This window comes from Phalaenopsis equestris, unplaced genomic scaffold, assembly GCF_001263595.1.
Source record: "Phalaenopsis equestris unplaced genomic scaffold, ASM126359v1 Scaffold000002, whole genome shotgun sequence".
Lineage (NCBI taxonomy): Eukaryota > Viridiplantae > Streptophyta > Magnoliopsida > Asparagales > Orchidaceae > Phalaenopsis > Phalaenopsis equestris.
In genome coordinates, this window is record NW_018164444.1 from 42,473,749 (window position 1) to 42,497,155 (window position 23,407).

A 23,407-nucleotide genomic window follows, 5' to 3' on the forward strand; every position below is an offset into this window, starting at 1 on the left:
GAAAATTACAAAATTTTGAAAACCATTTCCAGCACACCAAAAAACACACAGAGTTTACCAAGGGTGACAAATTCAAGCTTAACTTAATCCCACAAAGAGCTAAAACCATATCAAGTGTATCTCTATAATTACACTCAAAAGTCTTATGCTAGCAAGGATGCTATACATTCTATAATCGGTTGACGAATCATCAAATGACACCAAAAAAATGGTTATGATCGGGCCTTCTAATAGGGTGATTTTTTTGGCAAAATAACATCATTAACTTATAATCATAGCCAAAACCCACAAGTTCCTCAATGCCTCAAAAACCTCGTAGATTATGGATTGCATTTGATAAGCCATTAAAATTTCTATTAGCAAAAAAATTTAAAATTATCCCCTTAGACAAACATCTACCTCGGGTCTACAAGTTCTTCTAGTATGAGAAAACTCATGGTTGATGAGAATCCTTCAATTATGTTAAGTCGACTATCTCCTCTTAACTAATAAAATGGTCTATGATAACCTAGGATGATGAAACTATGAATTTTCATCAAAATCATTATAATTGCTCCAACCATCGACTTTAAACTAAGAGTGGATAAATTTTATCAATTCTAAAAGTACTGCTGATACCGCTATACACTAAACTTGTCTGACGATTGGCCTTGATCAAAAGTTCACTCTCAATACTACGAGGAACAATTAATCATAAAGGCTTGCGCTTATTGAAAAGCTTAAATCACTTCAGAAAGTCATCAAAAATTAAGGGCAAAACTTTTATATAATGTCATTAATACCATTATAGGAATTTTAAAAGGTATTTGGAGGGTGGATTTGCAGAGAGGTGATTGTGGAATGGCAAGGGGAATATAATAGACAAATTCTATGGCATTTGGAAGGAGATGAGCATCTTTCGGTGCCTATCCAAATTGAAAACAGAAAAGATAGTGTCAAAACGATGAGGTACGAATATTGAGGAGGTTTCACTTGTTTCTAAGCAAAATATAGTCACACCACCTGTAAAAGGAAAATGATACAACACTCCATTAGGAAAGAAATCAAGATACAATTTGTAACACACGCAGAACAAATCAAAAGACTCAAAATAACAAAAAATCGACACATATATAGTCTTCTAATAGAAAAGAATTTAATTGAAAAAAAGAAATAGGAAGGAAAAACATCAAAGGAAAAAATACTTGTGCAGACTCCGAATCAGGACTGAAGCACGTGTTTCGACTGTAATAGGAAAAACATCAAAGGAAAAAATACTTGTGCAGACACCGAATCAGGACTGAAGCACGTGTTTCGACTCGTCGACGATAATTGAAACAACCATTTCCACGATCTTGTAGAATTCCCGCAACTGTTGTTTTGTTGCTATCATGTGCCTATTTCAGCCTTTCCTTCCACACCTTGCCACTCCAATAGCCACCCCACTTGCTACCCTTGTTGTCCTAGCCCTTCGCTTCGCTGCCAACGTGATTCTAACCCCTCCTTTTGCTATTCCAATCACTCCCGACCCATTTCAACTACCTACCTGCGCTGCCCGACCACCTAGCCATCCTCAACAACCCCGGATCGAGCTCTAGTGTGAGTTTGTGTCATGTTTGTTATAAGTTCCCTTTCAAGTATGTTTGATTATAACTCTCTTTGCTTACAATAACAAAATTTGTTTTCCCTATTGTGGTTTGGATTAGCTATGGTATCATCAAGGCTAAGGACTCCTCTGACATTATCATAGGTATGTTTCATATTAAAAAATTTTACTAAGTGTATTTTTAATCATAATATAATCCATGTCATATCATTCATAACACAATATAATAACTTTATATATTAATAATTCAACCCTAAATGTCCACCAAAATGATTTCAATGATAGGTGTCATCTATCTTCGGAATAGACCAATAAGATTATTATTTGATTCGGGAGTATCACACTTTTATAGCTAAAGAATTGGTTAAAGTGATACAATCAAATATCATCTTAATGCTAGTGATATTATCATTTAGAATGTCAAATAGTATATTTATAGAGTTTAATCAATCATGTGAGGTCTTACTATTTATAGAGATTAATCAATCATTTGACGTATTACAAAGATTTCTCATAATCAATTTGGATTTATGCTGAGAAGGTCTACCATAAACGACTGAAGCACGTGTTTCGACTGTAATTTGAGAGGTTTGATGGAGAAGTTCAGAGATAGTAAGGAGGATCAACATTTGATTTTTATTGATTTATAAAAATCTTACGATAAGGTTCCAAGAGATATCCTTTGGAGAGTTCTTGAGAAGAAAGGTGTTGATATGTCTTATATTCAAGTAATTAAAGAAATGTATACTAAAGCATGTATGCTAAAGCCGTTGTGTTCGAACTGAAGGAGGATTCACCAATTATTTTTCTATTTATGTTGGATTACATCAAAAATCGGCTTTAAGCCCATATTTTTTTGCTTTTGTTATGGATGTCTTACAGGACAATTTATTGAAGGATGTACCTTGGTTTGTGCTTTTTGCTGATGATATCCATGTTGTGAATAAGACTAGAGAGAGTTCAGGAAAAACTTGAATTATGGAGGCATACATTGGAGCCTAAATGCCTTCGTTCGAGTATATCTAAAATTGAATACATGGAATGTAATTTTAGAAGTAGTAGCTTTAGTGACAAAGTTGTAAATGGTGATCAAATTATTAAAAGATGTGAACGATTTAGATATCTCAGGTCTGTTGTTCAAAATGATGGTGATATATATGGGGATGTTAATAGTAGAACTCAAGTTGGTTGGTTGAAGTGGAGGAATGTTTCGGGCCTTTTGTGTGATAGAAAAGTACCGCTTAGACTGAAAGGAAAATTTTATAAGATGGTGGTGAGACTTGCAATGCTCTATGGCATGGAATGTTGGCCTTTAAAAGAGAAGCATAATACTAAGTTAAGTGTTGCCGAGATGAGAATGATTAGGTGGATGAGTGGCTTTACACTTAGAGACAAAATGTGAAATGTGTATCTTCGTGATAGGGTTGGTGTAGCTCCAGTGACGCACAAAATTAGAGAGAGTCTCCATAGATAGTTTGGTCGCATTAAACGTCAACCATCTGATGATCTGATTACGAGAGTAGATGTTTTAGATTCGACTTATGTTAAGAAAGGCAGAGGTAGACCTAGGAAGTCTTGGGCTTATTGTATAAAAATGATCTTGATTTATTAGAACTAAATGAAAGTATGATACTAAATAGGATGCAATGGAGAAAAAGGATTCATGTAGCCGACCCCATGTAGTGGGATTAAGGCTTTGTTGTTGTTGTTGTAATCAATCATGCGAGGTTAAGTTATTGATTGGTGGAAAAAATTATGATGCATAACTTAATGTGTTATCCTTGGTAGAGTTTGAGGTAATTTAGGTATGGATTGGTTGTCTAATATTTTTTCACAATTGAATGCAATAAAAAATCTGTCAAAATAAATATACTTGGGGAGGTAGAAGTTTAATTTTATAGTGAAAGAGGATTTTCATTCTTGATAAGTACCTATTTGAAAGCTTTCAAACTATAAAATAGTGGAAATTAATGTTTTCATGCTCAGGTAACTGATACCTCTAAGGAAGTAAAGTCGTTGGGTGATATTCCAGTGGTAAGAGAATATTAAGAAGTTTTTTCTTGATGGTTTATCAAGGTTACAACCGGTGTGAGAGATTAATTTCACTATAGAGCCCTTGTCAGGTTATGAGTTTGTATTTAAGGCACCTTACAGAATGGCAGTTAAGGAGTTGCAGGAGTTGAAGAGTCAGTTGCAGGAGCTTCAGCATTATTCATAAAGAAGAAGAATGGGAGCTTCAGAATATGCATCGAAAACAATGAGTTGAATAAACTGACAGTTAAAAACAAATATCCACCATCGCGGATTGATTACTTATTTGATCAGTTGGAAGGGGTTTTTATATTTTCAAAGGTTGATCAAAAGTCAGGCTATCACTAGTTGAAGATTAAAGAGAGAAATAACGAAGACGGCTTTCAGGACCAGATATGGGACTATGAATTCGTGGTGAAACCATTTGAACTAAACAATACTCCAGTAGCTTTTATGGATATGATGAATAGAGTCTTCGAACAGTTTTTGAATACTTTCGTAATTTTCTTTATAAATGATATGCTAGTGTATTAGAAGGACAAAGCCAGCCATACCGATCATTTGCATGTTGTTTTGTAAGTTTTGAAAAAGAAAACACTATATGTCAATTTTTTTTATATTATTCTTATTATTTCTAAATTCACACGCTTTCATCAGGTTTTATATTCAACAATCATGCTTTGATACCATCTTTTGGCACACTTCAACTAGCCCCCCCTTAAGAATCGGCAGAGCTGTTAAAGAGGTGGATAATTCGGTCAAATAAAATTCTCATCAACACTCGCTCTGACTTATAGAATGAAAACCCAGTGAGTGATGAAATAGTCTGACTAAATCGCCACAAACATACTTGATACAGTTCATTTCATAATTTATCCATATTCACATTTATTCAAAAGCATGAAAATCATATCATCAAAGCATAACAATACAGAGCTACTAAATCTAACATAATAAAAGTCTGCACCCAAAAGTCCGTACAATGTCCCAAAATTATCACCTAGCCACTCGCCTATGTGCTTTCATGTAAGTCAACAACGTAGAGTGCAATAGCAAGCTCAGCAAAATAATCAAATCTAAAATAGGATTTTATACACAAAAAGAAACAACATGTATGTTCATATGTAATCTATGTACATATCCACAATACAATACATGTTATAAACATATAAAACATGAAAAGAACACACATTTAATGCAGGGAATCATGACTGTTCTATAAAACATAAATTTCATTCATTCATGTGTAATCATAAGCATATAATCACAAGTATGTTCATAAAATTCATCAATCTAATTATAAAAAAGTCAATTATAATTGTATAGGCATCAACTATTTTCACGTCATGTCATAGCTATTGATAAAAGTTGGACCCCCCTAACATAACAATTATCAATAGCCCCTGATACTAATGATCTCACATTCCTTCATCCAATGATCCCAACAGTTCCCGAAGTTTTATTACTGTCCAAATACAAGAGCTCTAGAAATTTCATCATTTCTCATCATCCGTATGTGCAACTATTTATGTAATATCTTACCTATAATCTTACTTGTGAAATTTCATAAAGCATAATTCATATAACAAGCATTCATCATAGGCATTTTATATATCTTATAAATGAATCGTAGCAAATGAATACTTGCAGATAATGATTTTGTAAACATATTCATCAGATTCATGGCATAGTAAAATCACATGTATCATAAGGGGCAACTCATCAGATTCATAGCATAGTAAAATCACATGTATCATAAGGGGCAATCAATCTGCATTCATACAATCAATGTTGGTATTCATCTACAATATGTAATAAATTTTAAATAGAATGATACAAACATAAAATCACATGAAAATCTACAGAGAAATTTTTTATAAGTTAGCACAAGATTATTTTACTTGAATTGACAGAGCAGTCCTACGAGGAGTTTTCCTAAGCTCGTCTCGAGCTCGCCGCCTAGAGCAAACAACCTGGAAATCATATACAACTTGGGATTTCATGTAATCTTAACTCAATTAGATTCATTTACAAATTATTACTGCAAATGCACATCTTTGCATAATCAACCATACTTCCAGGCATCTTATTTTTCTTCCCTCATCCTCAAATTCCCTTAATTCTCCCTTTACTTCACTGATTTCGTGCTAAAAGCCCTTATAGAAGCCCACAAACCAAGTTTGTGCCTTTCGACGCAAGTTCGTCTCCCGCTATGGCCACCTAAAACAAAAAAGTGCACTGATTCGTGGCAAATGTTACAATAAAAACGTGTAGAAGAAAAAAATGTCTGGAGTATCACGTAAATATGATTTCTACCTTTCAAGTTCTCCCCATAACGTTGAAATGCCACTTGCGGCTTACATGTTCAATTAAATTTATAACTTATATTTAATTAAACTTATAACTTCCACATTTTATATCTCCCATTCTAATCAAAATTCATCTATTATGCTATATATCAAATTAATTATTTTAACGTGTAGTTTTTTATAAAATTGCTTCGGTCAAATTTCAGAGATTGCAAAATTTAAGGTACATTTTAAAGTCGTCAAAATTTTACCTTGCTTGTTAAATTTTGGGTGTTGGACCCTCTCTCCATCTTTATCTTTTAAAAATACTGATCGCCTCCCCACTCAACTTCTATCCCATATTGCTTCATTCCAAACCCCATCTTTAGTCGAGAGATTGTTTCCATTTTCTACCCCGAGACCACGTGATGAGGTTACAGCGTAACCAGCATCCATAATAATGATAAATGATTCAGATAATAAATAGGCAAGGAACGAGCCAGATTAGTATAGCAGCAAAAAACAAGTAAAATAGGAACAATCAACAAAAAAAGAATGCAGTACTAGAAAGTTTACAAGAAAATAACTTTGGGGTCATGTTTATACCAAAGTAGTAACACAAAATTGTTCTCCAGCACCTTCACAATCTGATGCAGTAATAATAGGCGTTGAGATCCAAACAAATCCATTTTCCTGGAAAAACTTGTGGGTTGCATATGCCAAGGCATTCCTCACTCTTGTAACCTACAATGCCCGGTAGCAAAAAACTATACAAGTACTTCAATCACCGACTTAGTAGACTTAAAAGTAGGACATGTGGCAATGAAAACAAAGAAATAATAACTTAAAATTTGCACAAACAATAAGTGAGCATGGAACAAATAGATCGTATTTGACCTAAACATTAGTTTAATAAGAAAGGGCTTTGAACTGTCACTCAAAAAAGAATGCATAAGCAAAATTAATTTGGAAATACAACTCCAAGAACTGCTATTCATAATACGTTACTTTCAAAATTTTAAAAATAAATAAAATCAAAACATTACAAACTGCCTTCTTAAAAGTTTAAATTGGCAATTACTCACAAAAATCCTTCATGATGCAATCACTGGCATTGCCCATTGAAAAAGCATTACTAAAGAGATGCATCTCAAAAATTTCAACTCAATGCTGACAATGCATGTGAATCTTTTTTAGCAGCTTGAAACAACGTCAGGAGGAGACATGATGTCATACATTTACTATGATTAATGGATAATGGTGCTGAGAGAACATTGTTTAAGTATCTTCTGTATTGTGTGCCAATAGTGGAATGGGCACCGTTACTCAGCAAAAAGATAAAAAGTAATGGCATAAATCTCTTTGCTATCTTTTCTATGGTTGGTTATGATTTTCTTTTTGCTCAGGAAAAAACTGTGAGGATTGTTTCAAAAAACCAATACTAAGCAGGATGATAAAGATTAATAACATTAGGTACCCTTCAACAGGCTTATTTGAAACAAAGAAAAATAACAAAAAACACTGACTGGACAATGTTTATTGAGATATGAACAGAATTTGATAAGCAATCTTCAAAACGAAGAATATTTCCCCTTTATAAGAGAAAATAAGTACAAGAATACCAATGAAAAACTTAGGTATATGTTTTTGTATTTTTCATGAATGCCAGAAAAGTTTTTCATCTTGGAATAATGAAAAATAAGGTAACTATGTTATCTTTGACAGAAAAAAAAAACACATAATCTTCATGTTCCAAACTGATAGAACTAGAACAGAAGACTTGCCAATTTATCACCGTTTACAACTTAAATGTCCTAGCATTCCCAATAGAAACTAATTAAGCAGGACGAATATGTTTGTTTCAGAGAAATATGAAAATTCACAATATGATCAAAAGTATGATAATGAATGAAATGCTAGAACATACCGCACCAAATGTATTTGTTCGAGGGCGAAGGTGAGCTATTGTTCGCAAAAATTCTCTACTTGCTCTCTTCTTTTGGATAGGGTAAGCCGAAGGATCACTTTTCCCAATCTGAGCAAACAGCCAAACGAATATAAGAGAAAACAAAAACCTACAATGTGCACACATAGAAGCAGTAATGCAAGAACGGTGATGAAACAACATGAAAAGAAAATTTTGAATGGCACAGCTATGTAAATGGATTTCGGCTATCACACTCATCAATAATTATGTGGAGTTCAATTTTCAAATGTGTCAAGTTTACCAAATACCGGGTCAATAATAAAAATTATTAACATTAAATGTTCAGACGACCATGTTTGCATTCAAGATTTACCAAGGAAGAGTTTAAATCAAAATTTTTAACTTCGAAGGCCAAAACAATTATTGTTGCGACATCACATGGAAATGTAAAGAGACAAAACCAACTCTGGAACTTGTTGAAACTCGAAATTCAATACAATCTAATTTACATAAACTTTGATAATTTGTGTACCCCAATCAAAACTCAAAATTTACCTTTTAGAACTTGAAAGAAAGGTTTAACTAATTAATAAATGAAGAAAACAAGACAAACAGATGTAGTTAAAACTTTAATGCCTAAAGTTACTTCGATTTGAATTGGGAAATTTAATGCCATCATACTAAATTATTGATGGATGAACAGTTTATTGAAAATTGGAAACACCATTGATAAGATGTGATTTTCAAACTGTAAATTCAGCTCAGATACTTCGATTTGAATTGGGAAATTTAATGCCATCATACGAAATTATTGATGGATGAACAGTTTATAGAAAATTGGAAACACCATTGATAAGGTGTGATTTTCAAACTGTAAATTCAGCTCAGATAATTGAAATTAAAAATACATCCCAAATATAATAACAAGATTTCTCTCGTATATCAACCACTGCAAGCCTCGCCACTTTTAGCTCCACTTTCTGCTTTGATCCTTCACTTCTGACCAAAGTTCCTTCTATTACCACTGATGCCCCAAGTCCAACGTTGCCAGATTCTACCTATCAAGACAAAAACATTACAAAAATCAGAGAATATATAAGACAAGGGATCAAACAATATAAATCATGATAAAAAACAATAGGATACAAGTAATTTTTAAAAAAAAAGTTATAAATTAAGATATCTAGATAATGCCAAAATAGTTTATGTAGAAAAGTAGAAAAAGTAGAAACGATGTGAAAAAATACTACTCGAGTTCTTATTGTTTTTTATTTGCACAAAATGTGGGGATTTATATAGAGTTATAGAAATGTCCACTTGTTTCAAAAGGAAAAAAAAATTCAAAACAAATTACTCATAGCATAAAATAAGAAGTGATTAATCCCCCAATAGGGCTAGAAGCTTTAGGGATCCATGGGAAAGCAATCCAAGGGCTTTAATACAAGAGTCAGATTTTAAACCATGTGCCCATACCAAGAACCGAGGCATACAAATAAAGGGTCAAATAGTAGTTGTGGTTCCCACAACTTTCAACACTCTCCCTCAAATTAGATGGTAGAGATATACAATTCGAAGTTTGCTTATAATTTTTAATATGGAGTTGCAAAGCATTTTGGTGAATATATTGACTAGATGATTTCTTGTTAACATGTATGGAGTGCAAATTAGTCCATTTTTCATTTTTTCCTTTATGATGTGCCTATCAACTTCACCATGCTTGGTGCGATTATGTTGTACTGAATTGTATGCAATGCTGATGCTAGACTTATTATCATAGTATATCTTTATTGGTTGTTTCCGCTTAATCTTCAATTTATCTAATATGATCACAGTTCATAGAAACTGTAAATTCCTTAGACAATTGACCTAAATTCATATTTAATACTAGAACTTGACATAACATAATATTTCTTTCTTCTCCAAATTATAAAATTTCCCAACAATAATAGCAGTATCATGATTTAGCATAGTCTATATCTTAGTTTTTGTATAAAATTCACTACTATGAACTTGATTTAATTTCTCTGAAAATTTTGAAGGTGGATTTTATTAAATTTGTGCATGAATTGACTGAAAAGACTTGCTGTGAACCTAAATTTCAGGTCCAGGGTAAGATAGATAAATAAATTTTTGAACTAATCTTTGGTATTGTCATGCCTCTAGCTCAATTCCTTCGCCTATGTCCAACTTTAACCTGATTTAGTTGGGGTTTCATGCAACCTGCAATTCATCATTGTTATTTCTTTCAGTAGATCTAATGATATATTATTGTGGGAGAAAAGTAATCTTTATATGGATTAAATAACTTCTAAGCTCATGAAGTATTTGAGTTTGCCTACTTGGATTTCAAATTCTTCAAAAAGTTTCATCTTAAGGAGCTCCTTTTGATTGTCATTAACTATAGCAATTTCCTCAATAAAAATTCAATGAGAATTGGGATTTTTTTTATTAAAGAAGTGCTCTATATCCACTAAACCAAGCCTTTGTTAGAGTCCATATAAAGCTTGTTTAAATTTACACACCTTATTCTTTGTGAATGCACTATGAATCCGGGTGATGGATCCATATAGATCTCTTCTACGACATCCTCATAAGAAAACATTCTTCACATCATACTCTTACATAATCATCTATAATTAACAACAAGAAAAATTAGAATGTGGATTATATTCATTTTTGCAACGTGAAAAAAAAAATTTCGATAGCAAATATAGAATTAAGTGTATCCTTTGATTGCTAACCTTATCTTGTACCATAATAAACTCCCTGCTACTTTACACAAAATAGAATCAATTCACTTACATCTCAAGTTTTTTTTTTTTTTCCCCTAATAAGCCCGCAACCTTTTAATTGTGATCTTTATCTAAGGCAATCATCTCTTCTCTCATGGCCACCTTCCAATTCTCAATTTTCAATGTCTCAAAAAGAGTTTGTAGCATTATAATCAAATTAGAGCTGATATTTAAGAAAAAAAGCTTTATGTAAAGGGAAAAACTTTTGAAAGTACATTTTGCGGGATAGAATATATAGTAGTACTGGACTAATCATTGTTATATGATAATGGTTCTAAATCTTGAGCTTGTTGGAGATTCTGGCTAAACTTCTTCCTTATTGTATAGACTTGCAGATATGTAAAGGGAAAAACTTTTGAAAGTACATTTTGCGGGATAGAATATATAGTAGTACTGGACTAATCATTGTTATATGATAATGGTTCTATATCTTGAGCTTGTTGGAGATTCTGGCTAAACTTCTTCCTTATTGTATAGACTTGCAGATATAAAATGCTAGGATTTGTTTAATTTTGGGTTATAAGAATGTCAAATGAAAGAAGTATCATCAAGCTTAGATTCCAGTCGGACATCCTCCACCTAAAGTTGAGTTTGAATGAATAAATTTCAATTTTCATCAAAGGTGATATCCACTGAAATAAAGAATCTTTTTTGTAACAGGATGGTAGCAATTTGCCCTTTTTGAGTAGGAGAGGTGATATCCACTGAAATAAAGAATCTTTTTTGTAATGGTAGCAATTTGCCCTTTTTGAGTAGGAGGTTACCAATGAATACACACTTGAAAGCTCTTAGATTCAATTTTCCCCTATGTTATCTGAGGGTATGAATAAGGGCAAATGCACAGGAAAACTATTGGTGGAATCTTTGAAAAAAATGATTTGTGGGAAGAAAATTTGTTAGATAATTTATGGGAATTTTGCAATCAATAACTTTAGAAACCTATCTATTGCTCATATAGATGGCAATTAGAACAGTTTCTCCACAATATCATTTTGGTACTTGATTATGGAGGAGAAGAGGCTTGATGGCTTCCAAAAAAGTTAGATTTTTCCATTTTGTCACTATGTTTTGTTGGGGAATATTTGGACATGAGAATTAGAAGATAATACAACTTTAAAAAAGTGATAATCGGGTGTGATTAAAATAATCACAAGTTTTATCAGTCCAAAATATTTTTATATTTGTATTAAAGTGATTTTTTAACAAGATAGTGGAGGTGAGAAGGATAATGCTGATATAGAATTTTATTTAATAAGATATAACTAAGTCATTAATGAAGGTGACAAATTCAGTAGTATCAAATATCAGAATAAATTAAAATAAAATGTACATAAGGTTTGAAATTACATTCAGGAAAAACAAAACGACAATATTTGCAAGTTCACAAGCCTTACAATGAAAATCATCAAAATTTATATACATAAAAGAAGCTGAAAATATATTGAAGTGCATTCGTAGAGGAACATTCAAGCCTATAATAATATTCTCAAATGATGAGGTATTATAGTGAAAATAAACAAGCATGGTAATTGATTCCAATCCTTAAGAAGATAAAGTTCATCCTTTTCACTAGCTTTCTTAATCGTCTTCTTCATGATGAGATCCTAAAATATACAATAATCAGCATAAATGTGACTTTATAATTATGATATTTTATAAATTTATGGAATAATAAAATATTAACTACAAAGTAAAGAGCATGTAATAAATTTATAAGGACAAAAGTCGGCAAAATTGAGACATGTCCCAGTCCTACAACAATTGTTAGAAAATCATGTTAATTTTATTTTTCTATTATAGGGCAAATGTTTGTAGGTTTAAAACATGTTGATAAAGTTTGTCATAATGTTAGTAGCACCTGAATCTAAAAATTATCAATATTTTTTTCAAAGAAATTAGAAAAATCATTAGTTTGCTAATTACTTCTAAGTCTATCTATTTTTACAAAACAGGCATGTTTCTTTTTGTTCCCTTCTTAATTTTCATCATAGTCTAAGGTTTTTCATGAAGTTTCCTACATTTCTTTAATGCACCAATTTTTCTTACAATATTACATTAGAGATTGCCTTTGACATGAAACTTTTATCCTTCTTCGGAGAGAAATTTGTAACAGCAAAACACTTTCTTGAGCTTCAAATGTTTTAGAGACCAAATAATTGAATATCATCATTCTCATTTCTTCTTTAGCTCATACAAGGGAGAAACTTAATTTAAAGAAGGGAAATTTTTTCAACTTAGGATTTGGAAAAGGACCTAATCAAAGTCATTAGAGAATCCCACCTGAAACTCAAATATCATTTCTTTTTCAACAATTTGCATGAAAATTATTGCATCCTCAACACGACATCTTGAGATCGTGATAATAATCTACTTCACACCAAAAAATTTTTATAGCATTAAAATATTCAACGACAAGACAGCTATATTATTTGTTATGCAAAGTTTGGTTTTGATCTTATAAATGAGTGCATCATTATTGAGCTTTGAGTAATTTTGTTTGACAACATCACAAACTTCTTTTAAAGTAGTTATCATATAATTTCTCAATCATTTCATGATCATGTAATATGTTTCTTCCCAAAGAATGCAGATCATTAGGCTCTGGAGATCGATCCACAATATGTTGGATCTTTTCTTTCTTTTTAGACCACACATATAGAAGAGCAAATAAAATAGAAAAGATATAAAAAAACTACTATAAAATGTGGGGATTTCTAATGATATGTCTACATGTCTTCCAAAAAGTAATAAATCTCCCTATAAGGTTGTCAACCTTTGGGATCCATAAGAAAGATACCTAAGGGTTTAATACAAAGACTAAGGATCTTAATCCATATGCACTAAAAGCTATGTCTTTTATTGGATGAAGATCCGATAAGTGCCACCCACACCAAAGGCCAAGTAATATGAAGAAGGGGCGGATAGTAGGTGTGTGTCCCGCAACTTTCAACAATTTACAATCAACTCCAATAAAAAATGATAAGTTAAAAGCAAAAAAAGAAAGTTGAATATAACCAAGTTATAGAATGAATGAGTGCATTAATATGATAATAACCATTAAAATCACTTCCCCAGACACTATTATCTTTCTAAATAATTTAAATAACCATCTTAAGTTCATCCAAGTATTTTGGAACTAACCAATGGAGACAGACATACCAAGGAAGTAAAATTCCCCAATCACGACTTGGTCATTAAATTTGTTGTCTTATGTTCCTTGAAACATTCGAAGATTTAAAATATAGCAAAAGATCTTAATTAGTCATAAATCGATCAAGCAAGAATCAGATATTAATTTTTTAGGTGAGACGCATAAACAAGTTTCATAATCAAAACCTATATTACCGAAGAGATTTATTTAAAGCATAATGGTATAACCAGTTAATGAAATAGTATAAAAGAGACAATTTCAAGGAATTGCCAAATTAAAATGAAAAATAAAAGCACAAGTTCACACAATATGATGACAAAGTAAAACTTACCCATCTAAAAATTTAAAACATCATCACAAGCTCCCAGTCATGATGCCTTGTTTTAAGATTTGTGAATGTTAGAAAATGATGATAACTTTTTTCATATTTCAGCCTCCCTTAAAATATAGAATATGGAACTATGATGCACGAAAACTTTTAATTAAGGAGTCATGCAGTGTCAACACGAATCGGGCACGGAAACAGCTCTGACACGACATAAAAGAATGTGATTTAAATAATATTCTATAAAAAGAGGATAAACGCAAGACATAGGCTAGACATACTTGTCCTAAATTAATGAATTAAAATTTTCTGAAACTATATTTTTAAAACTAAAATTTAAATAATATATATTTTATGCAAAGTTTAAGAAGGATTTGCAAACGTACCACTCAATTTTTATGTATTTGCATATCTAATGCCTAATTTTCACTTTATACATCTATGTCACTTTACATATATATGAAAATATGTATTTCACTTTTGAAAATTGAAAATAGTCGTATATTAGATGTGATAAAAGATTTGATGAAATAAATAAAAAAATCAAAATTTTGTTGTTTGATATATAAACACATAAGAAGTTAGTGTCAAAGAACCCACTGATCCTTTTATATTTTTTTATGAATAATTGATTGAAGGACTTAAATATTGATGTAATACAAATTAATATAAGTTTACTTTTGTATATTTAAATTATTTTTAAATGTAATTTTATTTTTTTAAAAACAAATTATATAAAAATCATATCAACTAAAATAGAAAACAAAAGTGATGTCAAGCAGGCTCTTAGTTTTAACAATTACTGCTATTAAATTTCTTATTTTCTCTTTTGTATTATCCTTAATATATTTTTTATTTAATTTTTATTATAATGATATATCCAACACGTGTTCGTATCCTATGTTTTCAATAATAGACATGTCCCATATCATGTCTAAGTTCCCATGTCAGTATCCATGAAGCATAGATATGAAATCTCTCATCTACTTGCTGTAATATAAGGGAAATAAATGTTTTGCTCAAAAGGGCATTCAAAATATGCTATAACGATAAAATAAAGGATCAATAATATTGCACTTATAAACATATGAGGTTATGATATCCTTCTTAGGGCCAATTGCAACGTGAGGAGGATCTAAATGCTCTAAATTCATAGCCCGTCATTAGTTTATTCAAAATTCTATGTACATGAAGGAATCGAAGAGGATGTAGTAGCAACCACCAAGAGTGATGCAAGGTCTAAATTAATCACAAAAGATTTCCTCAATTTGGATGAATTTTAAATTAATTAGAATATTTGTGCCCAAAAATTTTACAGGAGATACGACACAAAAGAATGTTTTAAAATTCAATTTTCTGCCAATAGCCACAAGAAAGAAACCCAACTCAAATCTACAAATCTAAGGACGCCTTAGCCATAAAGGTCATACAAATATATATAGTTGCGATGGTTTGTCAAAGATAAAGCCCAAAGAACATAATATAGACCGACTGAAAGTGTATTCTAAACTAAGAAAAAGAAAACCTATTCAGAGTGATAGAAGATCCTTGGAGGAGTCAAATCGTGGAAATAAATGAAATACTTATAAAATAACCATCCATACAAAAATTCAATGAGAAAAGAAAATAAGATTAATCTTCTTCATAAATTGTGTAAATCAACTTAAAACCATGCATATAATAAGTTCAATGAGAAAAAGATCTCGATTAATCTACTTCAACGAATAGTACTTATTTATAGATTAATAAATATACATATGGATAATTTGTGCATATTATATCTATCTATACCTAACTACAAACTGTAAAAATAAAAAATAATAAAAGAGTTATATTGAGGGATAGAATATAAATAAGTGGCAGAAATTTGAGTGGTAGTTTGTGTTAACGGTTCTGATTCTTGGACTTGTTGGAGATCTTGGTAGGACTTATATCTTCTTATATTAGCTAAAAGGGGATAGTTGGTACAAGATTTGTATTTGAAGGATTTTTTGTCGCAGGAATGTCAAGACGAAAGATATCATCAAATTTTCAAGATGAGAATTCTCCCCCTAAGGATGGTATTTGAAGGATTTTTTGTCGCAGGAATGTCAAGATGAAAGATATCATCAAATTTTCAAGATGAGATTTCTCCCCCTAAGGATGAGTTTGAGTAAAGAAGCTATGAGTTTCATCAAATGTGACATCCATTTAAGTGAAGAACCTTTTTGTGGGTGGATAATAGCATTGTACCCTTTTTGTGTGGAAGAATAATCAATGAATATGCATTTGAGAGCTCCTGGATAAAAAATTTCCTTATGTTGTTTGAGGATATCATAAGCAATGCATCAAAAAAAAAAACTAGGAGGTTTTTGAGTAGTTATTCGTAGGAAAGAATTCTCCAAATAATTTAATAAACATTTGGAATTAATTACTCAAGATATCCAAGCAATTTTAGGGTGCTTCATCCAACTTTTGTTCTTATTCTCTAAGATTAGAGTGTCTACTTATAGCATTTTTTCCTTATTCTTTAAGGTTAGGATTCTAATTCCAACATTTTCCCTATTGTCATATTTTCGTTCTTTTCACGATGTCTAGTTATTTGTCCCCTTCAAAGGAATCAAACATGACTATGATGAAAATTAAACTAAAGGAAAACTTCAAATTTTTTAAGGATCTTATCGCTTGAATAGAAAAAATTTCCTTAAATGATCCTAAATTGTAAGGACATCTCTAGAGTAAAAAAAGATCTAACACCTTATTGATCTACTTTTGGAGCCCAAAGGCCCAAAGTTTTTTACGTTAGGAAGAAATTATTTCCATAATCATGACATGGTTGTGAAACACTATGTTGTCGGAGACTAGTGGATCTTGCATATTTCTCTCCACCTTAAAGAAGATTTAGAATGTCGTTAAACATACTTAGTCAAAGGTGAAAGATGTTACACATCTATGAAATCAAGATAAAGCTAATATTACAGTCATTGAATACTTTAACACCATGAAAGATTACTGATTACAGTTGGACTACTACCAAGATCTTAAGATGCCTTGAGTGAGGATGCAGTGATCCTTCAAAAATTCGTTGAGCGAGAGAGGATCTTTGAGTTTTTCGTAGGACTTGAAAATGAGTTTGTGAAATTCAAAATCAAGTATTAAGCAGAGAAAATCTCCATTCTCTAAATGAAGTATTCTTCTCATTCGAGCAGACGAAGGAAGAAGAACGATGATCACCAATAGTCCAACCCTCCAAATATCTATCATGATAACTTTTGAATCCCAAGGTAAGGGACTTACCCTCCTTTCAAAGAAAATTTCAGGTCCAATTACTGTAGAAGGAAAAGGCACATCAAAAATAAAAGCTGAAAACTTCACATAAAACTCCAAAACCATGGAAGAAGTAAAGGCGGAAATAAAAAAGAACAAGCCCGATAATTTTTACTAATATTTGTGTTTTCATTATCTCACCACGAGGAAGATGATTGAACAAGCTAGAGAAAGGGATGGGTTATACTTTCTTGAAGATCAAGATCAACTATCATACTCTTTTACATCTCATACTATTGACAACAGCTGAAACCTATCATTATAGATTAGGACATCCTTCTTTTAAAAATCTTCAACGTATGTTTCCATTGCTTTTTATTAATGCAAACATTAAAAATTTATATTGTAAAACTTAAAAAATTACTAAATATGACTTTCCTTTCCTAAAAATAACTCTAAAACTTCTTGTCCTTTTGTAATGATTTATTTTGATATATGATGACCTTCTAAAAATACTCAATATACCTAAATTCACTGATTTAGTTATGTTTATTGATGATAACACTCGAATAACATGGGTATATTAAATTAAACAAAAATTCATTGTTAGTTCTATACTTCCTATATTCACTACCATGATAAAAACCAATTTAACTCAAAAATCAATTTTTTTGGACTGATGATGCTAATGATTATTTTAATCACACGAGCATCATTATTCAAAAAGATGGTATTATCCACCAATTTTCATGCTCTGACCCTCCCCAATAAAATAGAGTGACAGAAAGTAAAAATCAACTTTTGGAGGTAATTAAGACACTTCTCCAGCCCAACCAAATACCAAAACAATAATAGAGAGAAGTTGTTCTAACAGCTACCTATTTAATCAATAGAATACCCTTAAGAGCAATTGATTTTAAAAATCCATTACATTACTTGAGAAATTTTTTTCCTGCGAACAACTTCTCAAATATCCATCAAAAAATTTTTGAATGCATTGTTTATGTTCATATACATAAACAACCTGGAAAAATTTGATCCAGAAGTTCTCAAATGCATATTCATTAGATATTCTGTCACACAAAAAAGGGCACAAGTATTATCTTCTGCCCACAAAATTTTTTTTTAGTTTAATGGATGCCACATTTGATGAAACTCACAACTTCTTCAGTCAATCTCATCTTCAAGGTTAGAATTTTCATCTTGATAAATTTGATAATATTTTTCATCATGACATTCATGCAATAAAAAATCTTTCAAATACAAATCTTATACCATCCCCCTTCAGGTTTACACAAGAAGAAACAAGCCCAACAAAGATCTCAAACAAGTTCAAAACTCATAATCGTTACCATGTAACACAACTCAAACCACTATCACTCATTTATATCACATTTCTCAATATAACACATTCAAAAATTCTCTTAATCTCATAATTTTTTTTCTAATCAACATCAATACCAAGCATATTTTCATTCCACAAACTCAATTTGAGGCACTTAAAAAAAAGTTGAAGGAGGCCGTGGAGAAGAGATGAATGCCTTAGAAAAAATTCATACATGGGAGAACAGGAAAGAAGACAATAGAATACAAATGAATTTTCATAGTGAAACACAAGACAGATGTGAGCCTAGAAATATGTCAAGTAAAATTAGTAGCGAAAAAATATACTCAATAATATGGGATTGACGACCAAGGAACTTTTACTCATATTGCAAAAATGAATATTATTCGCATTTTAATATCCCTAGTAAAAATTATGGGTGACATATATGACAATATGCTGTAAAAAATGCTTTCTTACATGGTGATATCGAAGAGGTTTATATGGATCCACCATAAGGATTTAATTTCTTTTTTAAAAATAATCAAGTATGCAAATTGAAAACAAAAACATATATAGACTAAAACAATCATCAAGAGCATGATTTGATAGATTTTCAAAAGCTATAGAAGAAGCTGGAAACAAACAGAGTCAATGTGACCAAACTTTCTTTCTAAAATACTCTTTTGATGGAATCTCAATTCTTATAGTGTATGTTGACGATATGATTATTACAGGAGTTGAAAATCAAGAAAAAGAAACTCTCAGAAAAAGTCTTGCTTAAGAATTTAAAATTAAAGAGTTGGGAAAACTAAAATACTTCGAAATAAAAGTGACTCAATCTAAAGAATGTATATTTCTCTCCTAACAAAAATATGTTTCGAATCTGTTGAAAGTGACGAAGATGATAGAGTGCAAACCACGTGAAACTCCAACTAAACCAAAACAAAAATTGAACCTTGATGAAGGAGCTGATGTAAATATGAGACAATATCAAAGATTAGTGAAAAAATTAATGCACATGTCTCACACTCACTCTGACATCACATTTGTAGAAATTTTAGTTAATAAATTAATGCACAAACATAAAGAATCACACATTCAAGTTGAAGGATACATAGTTGCAGTTTATGGGGGAACACCGATGGATAGGTCTGCTTTAAGGTATTGTACATTCTTAGAAGGAAATCTTATAACTCAGAGAAACAAGAAACAACCTGTGATTTCAAGAAACAAGATCAAGTGCTGAAATTGAGTTTAGAGCCATTACATAGGAGATTTGTGAGCTTCTATGGGTTAAAAATATATTAGAGAATTTAAAAATCAAATAAAAAAAGCCTGAAAGTATATTGTGGAAACAAATTAGACATCAATATTGCACGCAATCTTATACAATATGATCGTAACAACCATGTTAAAATTGATAGGCACTTTATAAAAAAGAAATTAGAAAGAAAATAGATTTATACTTTATATCTGTCCACAAGAAATCAACTGGTTGACATATTCACTGAAGAACTCTGCAACCCACAATTTAAAAATATGAGAAGCAAACTTGGAATGATAGATCTCTAACATCCATTTTGAGGAAGCGTTGACTTTCTACTCTAATAATAACAAAAAATTTAAGGCATAAGAATCAAGGCTTTGTACCGTGAGATCAAAACACATGGATCAAGGTCCTGCACCTTCAAATTAAGACACAGATCGAGGGTCTATATCATTATATCAAAGCACACATATCAAGGCTTTATATTGTTAGATCAAGGCACACAAATTATAATCAGTGTGCTTTCCTATAAGATCATTGTCTCTAATTATTTTCCCTCTTTTTTTATTTATTCTAATTTTGTAATACCTCTGGGAGTTGTATATATACCTCCCCTCTTGTAAAAAAAAGAATATAAAATTTCTTGAGAGTATTTCTCATTACGTATTTTCTATAGAAACTAACTTAAAACACACATAACATAACCACACACAATTAGTTCAATGATAAAAAAGATCTAGATTAATCTACTTCAACCAATAATCAGATAATAATATAGCGAGTGTCAATATGTCCAATATGATATTTACCAACTCAATATAATATTGACATTAATCTCAAAAGAGGTGCTCAAAAACTTACCCACAATATTAAGAAAAACTGATATAGCTAGCTTAAAAATCTCAACATCTGATTGAATTAGAACAAGTTTACCCTAAAATATGGAGGATTGTTTGTGTTAAAGATCTAATCATTGATGAAAAGGCAAAGGACACTAGGTAGGTGAAGCCCTTAAAAAATCCGAAAGCCATCAATTTTCCCAACAATATCAGTAAAGGACCAAGGAGTGCCATTAGTAGAAGAAATTGTGACTTTAAGGACCCTAATGGCAAGAAGATGGACCAAGATGTTAGGCACTATAATTGAAGTAGGAGCACTTAAGATGCAAAGAGCTCTCGGGGAAGGAGAACACAACATAATTGAGGTTTCAGTTAAAACTATAGGAGCAACCAATATTGGAAAAATAGGAGATGAGATCCATGGAGAAATTAGCACCAAACGAGAAGGATTAAAATCAAAGATAAAAATGTAACTGAAGCATCATCCACAGTCAATGAAAAAGAACAAGTATGACAACGCAAACAAGATGAAAAGCATAACCAATAAAAACTAAGAAAGCATTTTTGGATGGTAAAATAGATTCCTCGTGTGCAAGGGTGATCAAGAGCAACAACCCTACCGAAGCTAAATCATAAGGCATCAATAAAAGATTGGGCTAATGTTGACAGCACCAAGCCAAACCATGTAGAGCTAAACAAAGAGCGTGAAGCGCGTAGGTTATAGCCAAGCGAGGATGGCAAGCGCAAAGATCGCACACAACGACAATAAGTTTGAATGATACCGGAGTTAATCCAAACAACAATGGAACGATTATATTATTGATGAAATTCAAATAAGCAGTTACAAACAACCAACGGAAAGATGCAGCAATAAAGGCAGACAAACACCAAACTAGGGTTGAATCAAAGGTGGTCAAAAGGCAACAACAAGGTATGTGAGGTGGCTGGCGACTTCGTTGTAGCAAGAAAAGGGGGATTGTTGGTAGAGTTGAAACAAGTAAGGGGATGGCAGGTAAGGGGCAAGCAATGTGGCGGCAAGGCTGGTGGTAGGGAAACAACGGCAGGCTGGGAAGATTAGCGGCAGGGAAGGCTTGCGGCAGGGAAATAGTAGGTTGGGAAGGCTGGCAGCAAGGACGTAGCAACCAAGGAAGCTAGCGACATGAAAATGACAGACAGGGCAAGCTGGTGGTAGAGACACAGTAGTCAAGGTTACGGCAACAAGCCGATGGCTGGAATAATGGCGATGGAAGCAGGAAGCAATTGATAAACACCATCTCAGTAAAATTCATAGTCGAAGTACCTTCTCACCTTCGGATATAGCTCTATGAGGGAGAATTAGAGACATTGTTGCCTGGACTGACAGCAAACACGAGAAAAACTAAACATACAACACAAAAGAAACATATAAATACTATTATGCGACAAATGAGTCGTCCACTTCTGTTGGGCAACAAATCCCGACCCCCCCCCCCCCCCAAAGAGGGCAGTCGAGCCTCCCTTCCCCCATCTGAACAGGTCCAACTGGCCATAGGTCATGGTCGGTTCAATCTTTAAGTGTGTATAAGTATCATGAGGTTGGGGGAGTTTCGATCTCATTCATCTAAGTTTCGTGTCTTTGTAGAATGGATTCAAATCTGCCACATTGAAGGCAGCAGAGATGTTGTAATCCCCCGATAAATCAAATTTTTATGTGTTGTCATTCAACTTCTTGAGGATTCTGAAAGATCTGTTTGCTATGGACTTGAGTTTCTCAAATGACCCTTTTGAAAATTTCTCTTTTTCAGTCTGATCTACACTAAACCTACCCCTTTTGTCTTCTTTCTGGGTTTGTTAACTTGCACCTTTTACTTGTGACTCTATTGGGTGATCTCTTTACAAGCCTCCTCGTACAGCCTCTGAATTTCTTGTACTCTTGCCTCAACATCCCCACTGATCTCTGAAATAAGAACTAGTACTAACTCAAGAGGACTGAGAGGATTGCATCCATATGCAACCCGAAAAGATGTGCGCCCAGTAGTCTGGCTCACGAACCTATTGTAGGCAAATTTGGCCTGGGCTGGGAGCATATCTCACTACTTAATGTTCTTTTTGATGAAGCACCTCGAGAGGTTTTGCAGGCTTATGTTCACCACTTCTGTTTGACCATCCATCTATGGGTGGGCTATCGAACTTCAATGAAGCTTATTACCAATCTTTCCCCATAAGGTTTTCTACAAGTGACTCAAGAATTTGGCGTTCCTATCAAATGTGATGGTTCTGAGGATTTCATGCAGCATCATGATCTCTCTGAAGTATAAATCAACGACATGAAATGCATCCAACATCTTGTGACATGACAAAATGAGTCATCTTCAAGAATCAGTCAACCACTACCATCATTGAATTTTTGTTCCACTGCACCTAGGGCTGTCAAAAAAGCTTGTTATTCGTGAACAGTTCGTGTTCGGTTCGTCAATTAGTTCACGTTCGATTCGTTCGATAAATAAACAATACGAACGTGAACCAATTTTTTTTCGTTCGATTAGTTAAAAGAATCAAACACGAACAGTGATGAGTTCGTCGTGTTCGAATCGTTATTGTTCGAAATATAAAATAATTTAAAATAATTATATATAAAAAATTTATGATA

At 32.3% G+C, this 23,407-nt stretch overlaps 1 protein-coding gene across 1 annotated transcript; it reads right to left on the bottom strand.

Moving 5' to 3' along the window:
• Positions 1 to 6,190: 6,190 nt before the first annotated feature.
• On the bottom strand, positions 6,191 to 22,844 carry LOC110018332 (asparagine--tRNA ligase, chloroplastic/mitochondrial-like). The gene is made up of 6 exons (XM_020715614.1): positions 22,655 to 22,844; positions 22,079 to 22,134; positions 8,779 to 8,889; positions 7,832 to 7,939; positions 6,511 to 6,648; positions 6,191 to 6,314 (listed from the first exon to the last, which is right to left on the bottom strand). Exons 1-6 carry the CDS (start codon positions 22,842 to 22,844, stop codon positions 6,225 to 6,227), a joined length of 693 nt encoding a protein of 230 aa, XP_020571273.1. The 3' UTR covers positions 6,191 to 6,224.
• Positions 22,845 to 23,407: the final 563 nt, after the last annotated feature.

What these genes read in the sequence shown, in the direction of transcription:
- LOC110018332 (XM_020715614.1), bottom strand. Translation starts at nt 22,844, where the DNA reads ATGCTCCCAGCCCAGGCCAAATTTGCCTACAATAGGTTCGTGAGCCAG. An exon ending in CTATATCCGAAGGTGAGAAG is followed by an intron (nt 8,890 to 22,078) that starts GTACTTCGACTA and finishes TTGTCTTGATAG; the next exon opens with GTAGAATCTGGCAACGTTGG. An exon ending in AAGTGGCGAGGCTTGCAGTG is followed by an intron (nt 7,940 to 8,778) that starts GTTGATATACGA and finishes CTGTTTGCTCAG; the next exon opens with ATTGGGAAAAGTGATCCTTC.